The sequence below is a fragment of the Mauremys reevesii genome, linkage group 3 (assembly GCF_016161935.1).
Source record: "Mauremys reevesii isolate NIE-2019 linkage group 3, ASM1616193v1, whole genome shotgun sequence".
Lineage (NCBI taxonomy): Eukaryota > Metazoa > Chordata > Testudines > Geoemydidae > Mauremys > Mauremys reevesii.
This window is the reverse complement of record NC_052625.1, coordinates 91,698,894-91,711,342: the sequence shown is the minus strand read 5'-3', so window position 1 is coordinate 91,711,342 and position 12,449 is coordinate 91,698,894. Positions and strand designations below refer to the sequence as shown.

The following is a 12,449-nucleotide window of genomic DNA, read 5'->3' as shown; positions in this document are numbered from 1 at the left end:
AGGGCTAGAGTGGTCCCAGCACAAAGGGAAACCTATGGTATACACTCATTTCAGTTTGTTGCATGTACAAAACCACAACAAGAATGAAACCAATTAGATGTCAGTCTCTCTCAAAGCAAGCATGATAAATACAGGTTGAAAGAGAGCAACGCCACCTTGAAGAGTAGTGGTACAAAGAATTCTCAAGATTTGAAAAGACAAAAGATGGTAAATCAATTATTTTAGCTGCCAGTCCAATTAGTGACAGATAACTAGGATTGGTAACTCAGCTACCCTTAAAACACACCCATTCATCCAATCTTGGGGTGGGTGGAAGTCTCTCCTCTTCTCTTTCAAAAGGATAAGAGCTACAGTTAAAGAATAGCTGGTGAATATTCAAAAGGGGTAAATTAAGATACATGACATACGAGACTTAACTGGCGATTCATTTTAGACCTCTTCCCCTAACCAAAAATCCCTTCACTTCTCATCCTATAATGGTTTTGTAAAAACAGCCTCTCTTTCACAGGATAATATGATGGGTCTGAATGGACCAGATTGCCAAGATCTGTCTTAAAAGGGGCATGTATTTTTTTTCCCCCTAGTCTGGACACACCTGCTAATTTTAAACGTGCCCAAACAAAAACAGACCATTTACTGATAGATGAAGAAGCCACTGGAAGACCTTCAACAGAAGACAACTGACTGAATGTACGGGGTGGGGGGAGATAAGAGAGGAAGGGGGGAGAAGGAGAGAATCTGCTCTTGTGGCCTATACTAAACCAGCCAGGTAACCCCTTCTGTCCAGATTATTATTCCCTACTGCGTTTATTTATTTATTTACAAGGCATATAAATCACTTGACACTGTATTTAAACAGTTGTGTAACATTTATGACTTTGAAAGTGGACTAACTTACAATTAAGATCTGTGTATTTGCCCTCCAGAGCCTGTACATATGCTTCATATTGCTTCCACCTATTGAGGGAGGAAAAAACAAACATTTCTGAACCTTGATTCATTAGACTGAGGCATCTTTGTTTAAAAACACTAACATAATACACATTTGTACCATAACCAGAATAAGTCACAAGGGAAATATGCAGGTATATATATTAGATCCTCTATATGCTAGTTAAAAAGATGGAAAAGTTGACTTTCATGGCTGAAAAAGTCAAGTTTAATTCTGCTTCTGAACTAAAGGATAAAGAAAAATCACTGCTTTCAAAAAAAGTGACATACTAGAGTCTTAGAAGGTTGTTTGTGTTATTCTGGACAAAACTTTGGACCATTCATATTTACTATTTAGCCATTAATATATGGAACACTTTACTTGTTCATTTAAATATTATTGTGTTCCCAAATGCAAAACTATCAAACAAAATAAAAAGAAATGTGAAGACATCACAAACGCACAATATACAAGCAGATTTAGAATCCATCAAGAAATTCAGACAGTCAAAATTAATAAAGTGAGAACTTGGGAAGTTTTCTTGGCTTGTTCAAGCCAGGATTGTCTTCTGAAAATCCAATGAATGGGAGACAAATGGTTAAGTTATTAGAGTTGGCCATCTTTTGGATACTCTAGCCACGGAATACTTAAATAATCCATTTATTCAAGAAGAGATTCTAGATTTACACAATTCTGATGCAAACAAAATGGGCGGGGGGGGGGGGGATAGAGAGAGAATGGCATTTGGGCATCCAGGTCAAAATCTTAACAAGGAGGAAAAAATTAGACTACTAAATAAACTATCTAGATTTTTCAAAGCAATGAGCTCCCATCTGACTTAACAGCGGACTTCAAGAGATCTTTATCAAATGGTAAGGTATACAATAAGACTAATATTTTAGTAATGACCATGAGACACCACAACTTCAGAATTTCACTTAAATAAGACCATTCTTGCAATTATTCCTTGTCTAGAGATTTTTCCATTTTGTTTAAAGGTCTGGGGGAAAAAAAGTCTAATTTGAGATAAAATTCAGTTACAGTGAATTGTCAAAATAAAATCTTTGAGAGCACCTGACTCCTAGGAACAACAACATGTATGCACCCAGTAAATAATATTTCTGGTAAAAGTTGCTATCTCCTAATTTATAGGAGCATTTTCAATCTGTTCTATTTTATGGCCAGCTTTTTATTCAAGATTTCCTTTGGAATTTCTACTAAGTTCTGACACTTAAAATATCAATTTAAGAACAAAATTACTTACCTTAAATTATTATTTCTCTGAAAATACTATACAGGATTCATTCTTGGGTCTTGTGCCCGCTATACATTTAGGAAATTCCCTTGGCTCTTAAGTTGTGCGGGGGTTTTTTGTGCGTTTTTTGGGAAGGCCTCTAGCACTCCTGTAGTTTAACACAGTCTGAATACTGAGCTTGCTCCAGCCTAATTTTTCAAGAGGCTTCAGAATGCTCTAGCTTGTTCCTTGCAAGAAATCACCAGTTTACATGCAAACTGACAACCTGTGTATTAACAATTTCACAACTTCTCTACTGTAACACTGTTAGGCACATCTTAACATTCGAACTCTGTGGCAGACAGTTTGCATTCACAACTGCTGACCCTTTTGTAGGCTCCTACCAAAACTTCAGGAGTTGGGAAACCTCCTTGAGGACCTTATACCTATTGAACTTGGAAGTGAACAGCCATCTAAAACAAAATTCTTAACTTGCCACAAGTGGTCTAATAATCTCATACCGACACAGACAAATGTGATTTCTCTCTTCTGTTTGGATGGCCAAGACCAATCCCAGGAGACTGAGGGCACATCTTCATGGGCAACATTAAAACACTGCCATGGCAGCAATTTAACATGGCTTGTGTAGTTGCAGCACAGCGTTGGAAGAGGCTTTTTTTTTTTTAAATAAACCCACCACGAGGGGCATGGCTCCCAGCGCTGGTTCACTGTCTATACTGGCATGTTACAGCACTGAAACTTGCAGCACTCAGGGGCGTGTTTTCCCACACCCTTGAGCAAGAAAGTTGAAGTGCTGTAAAGTGCCAGTGTAGACAAGCTGTAAGAGTTTTGCTTCAGATGTTCACTCAGTTTCAGAAAGCTTTGCTCCAGAAGGCATGGTGTTCCCCAACCAGGTCTCCCAACTCTGTGTCTTGGAAGTACTGTAGATTATGCTAATAGCAATCCTGATATTAGCAACTTCCAGTTAATGGCAATATGTTGACAGGAACCAATCCCATCCCATTAACACAATGCTAAGGGGATTCGGATATTGGCAACAGCATGCTGCTTTTTTTTTTTTTTTTTAATTTAAATTTTTTAAGTTGCCACCTGAAGCCAGGGAAAGAAGTGCTAGGACATGCCTTCCCTGCCTGCATCTGGTGCTCAGTCCATCCCAGTGCTTCCTGCTGCGGCTGCAGTGTGGCACACCCACCTGCACACAGGGACAACCCTGGAGGTATGGGGCTGCAAGCTGAGATGGGAGATTGTGGGCGGGGGTTGCAGCCCAGATGTCAGAATCACATGGTACCTCTCTCCTTGCATTCTCCAAGTTGTGCCCTGCCAAGGGACTACATATAGGCAAGGAAGCACTTGGATGTGCTTATCCCCAACCCCAGAGAGCACAGGGAGAGGTACGGTGCAGCCCCACTGGCTCCCAGTCCCCTTGCTCCCCACAGAAAGCCCTGGCACATGGGCTGTGGCCTCTCTCCCCTGCCTGCAAGCAGATTTTCTAGGGGCTGCAGCCCTTGGTTTCCTTCCTTGGCTGTTGATTCAGAAACCTGCCTTCCACTTATCACCTTGGTTGCCAGCAAAAAGTTGCTATTTGGCAGTTGCTAATAAGTGGAATCTACTGTGTAAACAGACTCAAGGGAACCTTTTATTGCACACAATTAACCTTCATATGTCATCAGACAGCTCATATAGGAAGTTCCTTTCTTGACCAGTCAAAGAGGAACTAGCTCAAATGTTCAAGCCTTTGAGGTACCTGGGGTTGGAATGTTCTGAGTAGGGAAAAGCTCTGTCATACAGCCAGCCTACAGGTGCCCCAGATGGGCAAAAATCTGAAGAGCCAGGAGGGCACAATATCCAGGAGTGAAAATCCTGCACTGAGGTTATTTACTGTGCTTTAACTCCTGCCTTTGACATATGTTCCTATAATAGCATCTATTCCATAACCCCAGAGAAAACTCATCTGCAGCAGGCGCTGCAGTGAAATGCTACTTCCTGAAACGTTAAACTTGAATCAGAACAGCACATTTAATAGGTGTTAACTAACAGCACTTTTTCATGAAAATTGATGGTTTAAAGGCTAGGAAGACTGACAGTTACTAGTAAACTGGCTTAAAGTGCAGTTTTACTGAAGTATGACTAAAAATGCCACATTCTTATTCAACAGATTTTGTGTGTAATAGCTGTCTGTATCTGCTTGCTTTCATGACAAATTACTACTTCTTGTCCCTGTTAATACAGAGCAAAGCTAGAAAAACGAGCTGGATTCTGTTTTCATACATCATTAAGTATTTGTATTATAGTGGTACTTAAAGGCTTCAACAGCTATCAGGGCCCAATTGTCCTAAGCACAGTACAAACTCCATTAAAGAATCCTTGCCATTAAGAGTTTACAATCAAAACAGACATGACAGACAAATGGGTGGTAGGGGAAACAGGTTACCCAAGCTCACACAGCAAGTCAGTGATAGAACTGGGAAAAAAAACCTGGATTCCCAACGCAGCACCTTATCTACTAGACAAATGGCACAAGTACCCTCTGAGGAGGGTTTGACAGATTTTAAGGCTAATAATAGTCTACATAATCTAATCCAGTGGTTCTCAAACTTTTTATATTGGCAACCCCTTTCAGACAGCAAACCACTAAATGAGACCACCATCCCCCCCATATAAATTAAACATTTATATTTAACACTATTTTAAATGTTCAAATGAATTTACTTTTTCTCACCACTTTTAAATTAAGACTTCAACAAAAATGTTTCATTGTTATAAGTAGAAAGTTTTTTTAAAAATAGGTACTGTTTAATTCGGGGGGGGGGGGGGAAGAGAGAGAGAGAGAGAGCGCTTTGTCTATCACTTTTCATGCCAGACATTAGCACAGACTTCAGAGAAAGACTTGCTAGCTAGCTGGGAGGCTATGAAAAGTGGTATTAACAAATACACCTCTACCCCGATATAACGCTGTCCTCGGGAGCCAAAAAAAAACCTTACTGTGTTATAGGTGAAACCACGTTATATCGAACTTGCTTTGATCCGCTGGAGTGTTCAGCCCCCACCCCAGAGCTCTGCTTTACTGCGTTATATCAGGGTAGAGGTGTATCACTTTTCACAGCAGACTTGCTAGTGCCCTATTGCCACTCTTACTTCTGTGCTGCTGCTGGCTGCAGGTGCTGCCTCAAGAGCTGGGCAGCTGGAGAGCGGTGACTGCTGGCTGGGCGCCCAGCTCTGAAGACAGTGCCACCACCAACAGCAGTGCAGAACTGCAGAAGTAAGGGTGGCAATGCTTGTATCATGCCACCTTGCATTCTGCATAATGCTTGGCCTTTGTGCTGGGGGTGGGGGGTGTGTACAGCAAGTTTTTTGGGGGGAGGGGCGTGCACACTAGGCCACACAAGCTCTCCTCCTTCCCAGTACCACCCTGACTGTTAAATTACAAATTACTTTTTTGGAGGGCTGATCTCAGTGTTTTGATTGGTCTAGTTTAGTGCAGCTTTTCAGCAGCTGAACAATCAAGCCCTCTAATGCTGTCCCATCTTTTTAGTCTCAAGATGACAAACCTGCATGCATGATATTACAATCCCCAGAGCCCAATTTCCTTAAAGTGGTGATAATAAACACAATATATATTGTGTTTAGGAACAAAGATTTATGCATTATATGTTTACAATAAATACACTACACTGAAGTGGAAAGATGTGTATAATTTTCCAAAACACTAGATTTCAATTATATAATTTAAAGCAGTTGCTCTCTGCTTTGAGAACCTCCTGATCTAACCTGATCTCCTGCATAAACACACTGAATAGAATTCCACCCAATAATTCCTCCACTGAACTTAACTTTTGTGGAAGCTAGAGGGGTGGTGTGTGTGTTTTAAAGATGTCAAACTCGGATGTGAAGAGTTCAAGTGAAGAGGACCTATCAATCTGTTCCAATATTTCATAATGCTCGCTGTTAGCCTGCACTTATTTCCCCATCCGATCCAGTCATTGGATCTTCTTATGACTACCTAAGATTAACGTGCTTTCTAGCCATCAGGATCTTCTCCCTGTATAGGTCTTCAAATAAAGAGCGGATGCCTCTCCTAAAGATACGCTTTAGTGAAACATGTTACTGAGCTCAATACAATACAACAGCACTATACAAGAGGTCAGACTACATCACGGTTTCTCAAACTTCATTGCACTGCAACCTCCATCTGACAACCAAAATTACTATGTGACCCTGGGAAAGGGGACCAAAGCCAAGGCGCATGATGCCCCACCACCCCAGGCAGGGGGGCCAAAGCCCTGCCATCCTGGGGGGTGCCACAACTTGAAGGCTTCAGCACTGGGCAGCAGGGCTCAGATTTCGGCTTCAGCTCCGAGCCCCAGCAAGTCTAATGCAGCCTGGTGACCCATTAAAATGGGGTCACGAGCCACTTTGGGGTCCTGACCCACAGTTCACGAGCCACTGGACTAGATGATTTAATGATCCTTTCTGGACTTTAATAAAATCTACAGTTCGATATCTGATTAAAGAGACTGTTAATAGACTGAAGGACCTCAGTCTCTCATTGAAGGACGTTTGAGACCTGAAACTTAAAAAAAAAAAACAAAAAAACCACATTTTTCAACATCCTTTTTAAAAAAAAAAGGACACACATTACTGTAAAGACCTCTGGCATTTCTTCTTGTTGCTTTCCACAGCCTGCAAGCATAACTTATCTTAAAATGATTGACACTACAGTCCATACTTCCTCACTAGGCTTCCTACTGGTTTTACTCTTATTATTTTATGTATTAACAACAAAATTATGCACAATAGAGTCATCCAGGTAGGGGAGTAATTTGTTCCACACAATCTTTGGGGCTCTCATTCCCTTCCCATTGGTAGGCTCCAATGGCAAACAAACACTTTATGGGCTTTAATACTGTTGCCTGATATTTCCAGAAAAAGGAGCATTGACATCTAATCTTAATCCATTACTAGGAGTGGAACCACCACAGCTGACACTATTCCCACAGTTTAAAAACAATGACTGGAGTCAAGGCGATCATTACTTTTGGTTCTGTCAGAACTGTTCAATCACAACCTTCAACCACCATTCCCCAAAAAAGATGATTTGGGCAGAGCAATAGTTGAGAACGAGGACAAGAAGCTTTCTTAAGCAACATCCTACCCTTCCTGGAGTTGCTCATTAATGCCTTCCCTTCAACAATAGTCTAGCATATTCCCACTTGCCTTTATTAGACAAGTTATGGACCGAACCTGTAGGTTTGTACCCTGCAGCGCCCTCAGAATTTATGTCCAATCTGTCAAAGCTCAAGTAGGAAAGATGGTGCCAATCATGCACTGTTTTGTCACTATGAAGACAGCTTAGTCCAAATCCAACTGGTTTTATCTGCAAGTAATTTTAAGTCATTCAAAATAATAAATCTGACTGTTGCTAGATTAAAACAGCCTCAGTTAGCCAGGCTGTTCATCTTCTGGAAAGGTGCTGCTGATCAGAACTTTGAGGATGCTATGATGAAGATCCCTTCTTTCTCCTCTACAGCAAGGCGTTTTCAAAATTAGTGTTGCAATTGTTCAGCCTTAGAACAGGACTTCTGAGTAGCCTCCCTTTGCATGTTCCACTTCAGGTGCGCATGCACTCTACGTGCCTTTAATCTGAGATTTTTGGTAGCGGTGCCTCTTCGGCCCATGGGTGTACACTAGACTTCCTCGCACCCATATGGGGGAGATAGAGCTGTGCCCAGGAGGGCAAACCACCACCCTTCATTACCTCTCAACTGTCCTGCAACAGGGCATCTAGCGTGCCTGCTTCAGGTTGACATTGTTTCCTTTTACTTTATAGCTCTATTTTGTTTTAGGGTTTTTTCCTCCATTAAACACCTCATTTCTCTTCTCCCCTCACTGCCGCCTGCCTCCCATCAAGAGACTCTGCTCAGGGGTTGTCATCAGTGTGGTATACCAGGATCCCTGGGACTCGAGCACTGCCTCACATGCTTGGAATCTGTTGCAGATAGCAAATGACATTCACAGTGCATCCACTGTCTGGGAGACACATACATAGCTGAAAAGTATACCAGTTGCAGAAATTGGCAAAGCTGCAACTTGAGCATCAGTTCACACAGTTTCTAAACACTTTGTTCTGGTATACACCTCCAGGCAGTCAGATGCTGCTGTTGACACAGCAGTCTTATCAACAGTTTTAGATCAAGCTCTGAAGCTTGCTCCTCTTTCCAAGAATGCTGCCCTGGAGTCTTGAGTGGAGCATCAACAGGGACACTACTCAAAGAAAGAGAGGTTACTTACCTTGTACATTAAGTTCTTAGAGATGTGTCCCCCTATGGCTGCTCCAGTACCCACCCTCCTTCTGCAGGACTTTATGGTGGAAAAGGAACCAAGAGTGTTTCACCGTGGTACAATGTCTAGAGCACATGCCGAAGAGACACTGCCACAAAAAAAAATCTCCCAAAGACACATGCACACATGAGGTGGAGTATCTATAGGGACAGCCCCAAAAATACTCCAGTTACTGTACAAGGTAAGCAATCTCTCCTTCCACTACTACAGGGAAGTGAGTTAGATTACTTTTTACTAGTAAAGTGAATTAGAACACCACAATGACCTGTGAATATTAAAGTCAAGAAAGGGGTGTTTTGGAATTACTATATCAACAGTAGACAAAAGGTTAACATAATATCCTACCAGACCATCAACAGAATTCTGTCCACACACACTCACTAAATTCATCCTCAGAAGCCCAAAGGATTCCATCAATCTTCAAAAAGGCCCTTCAGTGACAGAAGTACAATTTCATAAGTCTGTTAAAAAATTCAGTTTAAAAATTTGTGAACAAGTTAAGCAGACCATCCCTTTTCATGATACAAGCAGAGAATATAGGCAATGGTATTGTTTGCCCATTTTAAAGGGCACTAAGTATTGGGCACACAAGCTTGGGGGTTATAAGCTTTTATCTGTTTGCCCAATTCTATCGTAGAAATTTCAACAATCCCGACACAGCCTTTCAAAACTGTAAAAGTTATCAGTTCACACAATTTGTTTGCTCTAAGCATGATGGAGAATAAAAAGTTAGTGTGTGTGTGTATCGCTATAAAAAAAAAAAATAGTCCAGGCTAGTGAAATGGTAGACTGCAAAACAAAAATCTGTCAATTTGTGGGGAAGACACATCTAAGGGTTATCTTGATTGTTTTGAACTGCTGGCAAAAAAGTAACTTTTCCAGGGGTGGAGATGTTAAAATGGAAGATCAAGGAGGGAAATAAGGGATTAAGTTAGAATTTGAAATTAGCACACGTTTAAATTGTGGTGTTTACAATCTTGCTAGAAGTAGAATCTTATAAATTGTCATTTCAAATGTAAACAAACGTTTTAATCTTGTGAACATTAGAGCATAATTGTTTTTCTGGATTATTTACCCCCATTACATTTTTACTGACTACTGGGTAGTTACTTAATATGCTTTCCACTCTGTCAGTCACTCCTCCTTTTTATCACAGCGTCTCCTCATTTGCTTTATCAGTACAGGCTGTTAGAAATGGGACATGTAATTGGAATTCTATCTTTGAAAAGCTTAAGCTAGAAATCTGAAACCTAGAGTCTAGATGACACTACTAGAAGGAAAGGAGTAGGTGCAGGAGATAAATGGAAGTTCACTGCAGTGAAATACTATTCCAAAAAAATCAAAATCTGCTGCAGATCAGTGTGCCCATGAGATTCCCAGAAGCCCTTTGTAATTTTGTCTGTTCTGGTAGCTCACCTTCATGTCTCTCTTATTTTCTCTTTTTACCAGTTATATTTAGTACAGAACAGTCAAAAGGAGAACGAATAACCACATGATTGCTGACACATTTGCTGCCTCATGAAGGTCACAAGTGGTTTACATACATGCTCTACAGAAGCCATTTGTAGAGTGGGAACTGTTAGGAATGACGTGTGGGGGTAAGCAAAGCAGATTTAAAGGCAGGATTCCATGATAAATGTTGGAACCATAGTCTTCTCTTGAACAGTCTGTATAAGCAAGGGGATGTCATTTCTATAGTAGTTAGCTACTGGATAAAAAGGGGGGGGGGAGGGAAGGGAAGAGACAACAGCTGCTGTCATGCAGCGCTATAATGAATTTGGGTTCCCCTAGGTGTATCATAGAATATCAAGGTTGGAAGGGACTTCAGGAGGTCATCTAGTCCAACCCCCTGCTCAAAGCAGGACCAATCCCTAGACAGATTTTTACCAGTTCCCTAAATGGCCCCCTCAAGGATTGAACTCACAACCCTGGGTTTAGCAGGCCAATGCTCAAACCACTGAGCTATCCCTCCCCCATAGCGAGAGCTATTTAAAAAAAAGTACTCCCATAACCAGTTTGGGAAAAGTTGGAAAGAGACAGTATTTGTTGTGAAACTTCAAGTTAATATTTGTTTACTCACTGATGTAACCAGTGCCAGGATGTGAAGTCTACTTAATGTGTACATCTTTTAGATCCCATTAGAAAACAGCAAAACATTACCCACAAACACACTGATTATCTGTGCACAACATATATAGACACCACAAATGATACTGAAACATTTTAAGTTGTCAAAATATATAACCAAGGAAAGTAAGTCTATGCAATCCCTACATACTATATATGTAAACATGAATACTGTCAATTAATAAATATTCTAGTATCTTGGGGGGAGGGTCCCCAACATATATAAACATTCATACTTCAAGGTTGTGAGACACCACTTATGTATATTCCTGTGTCCAAAGACAACTATGAAGTAATTTGCCATCTAACAGTGAGATACAGGCTTGAAAAAAAATCACTGGATGAAGGCCATACAATAGATCAGGTGGTTATGGTGGGATGCAGTCACCAGCAAGGTTCAGCAGTAACAGACTGGTGAAAAACCCAACCCTACCACTTCCAGCTGCTTGAAGGGGGGAGGGTATTCCAACCCACGGTGAATTCCCTTCATTAGGGCTGATCTACATACAATATCTGCAATGATTTAACTAAAATTGTTTTTTAAATCTATTTACTTAAACCAGCGTTCATCCCTGTATTGACAAAATCCCAACTGCGTGAACAGTTAAATTTGTTTACAACTGGATTTGCTCATCACAAGGCCTGACACTGGAATAAGTGAACAGATTTAAATTAAACTGTTGCAACTTTTACAATTACAAAAACCTATTAGCCAGAATCTGAGACCATCTGACCAATCTGAAATACTCCCACTTAATGGCTCCCACTTCCCCATATAGTCAGTCTCTTCTGCTCTCTCCAGTCTGATTTTGATGTTCCCTCCTTTGAATAGTTTCAGTGTATTTGTTCCAGACAGCTTTCCATAACAGAGAAAAAACAAGATTGTCAGTTTCAGTGCTGGCTAAAGAACTCCCAATAGCAGTAGTGAAACTGATTAATTTTGCCAATTTCACTCAGCTGCTACTTGGGAAAAATGTTAAGCAGCTGCATCAGTTTATATTTGATCCACATTCAAGAGATCTTTATGGGGTATGAAGACCACCAGAAATTTGTTTTTAAATAAAAAGCTTAAATTACATAGTTACTAGCTGCTTAACTCTCCCTACTCACCAATACTAATATGCTATTTACAATTAAAGTGGCCTTTTTTTTTTTTTGGGAAACCCTGATAACTCCAAGGACATATTTACAGATACTGACAAATGCTTTCAAGAGTGGCTAGTGATTTCAGGTGCCTCAGTTCTGGGTATCTAAGTTTAGATACCTTTAAAGAGGCCTGATTTTTCAGAGGGTGGAGAGCAGCAATATGAGAAATCAAACCCTTTTAATATGTTTCAAGTTGGACACGAAAACATCAAATCACTTTGAAAATCTTGGCTATTGTCAACTATCAAATTACAAGTATTGCTACATGGTGTGCTTTATGAAAAGCAGTTTGGACAGAGTAGTACATTTCCCATTAGGATTTGAGAGAAGTCCCATTTTAAAAATGTTTTTGTTTATACAGTAGAAACCCATTTGTTACTTTACCTTAGGATCAGTTCATCTCTACCCAAAACCTTAAAGTCTGTTTCACTAAGGCGAACCTACAAAGTAAAAAAAAAAAAAACAAATCAATCAATTTAACTGTTTGTCACTGCTACCAACAAAACAAGGAAAAAACCATAAAAACATTTCAAACTTACCTTCTTTGGGAGAGGTTCTTCATTAGTCATTGTGAACTGAGGAAGAAAAAAACATTACTTAGTCTGATTTGGTCCAGTTAGGGAGTTCAGAAAGTTAGCCCATCTTTGCATT

At 40.4% G+C, this 12,449-nt stretch overlaps 1 protein-coding gene across 7 annotated transcripts in view; it reads right to left on the bottom strand.

Moving 5' to 3' along the window:
• LOC120400455 (WT1 associated protein) overlaps positions 1 to 12,449 on the bottom strand; it is a 50,214-nt gene that overhangs the window by 15,127 nt on the left and 22,638 nt on the right. For 6 of the 7 annotated variants that reach the window (XR_005595822.1, XM_039529037.1, XM_039529039.1 and 3 more), the window contains exons 2-4: positions 12,338 to 12,373; positions 12,183 to 12,238; positions 899 to 957 (exon numbers count right to left, since the gene is read on the bottom strand). Coding sequence is in view for 5 of the 7 variants with exons in the window: in XM_039529037.1 (XP_039384971.1) it covers positions 899 to 957; positions 12,183 to 12,238; positions 12,338 to 12,367 (145 nt within the window). In the remaining 2 variants the exon portion in view is untranslated. Of the gene's footprint in view, positions 1 to 898; positions 958 to 8,906; positions 8,987 to 12,182; positions 12,239 to 12,337; positions 12,374 to 12,449 lie in introns of those variants that run through there. The other variant, XM_039529040.1, reaches the window with a different exon arrangement.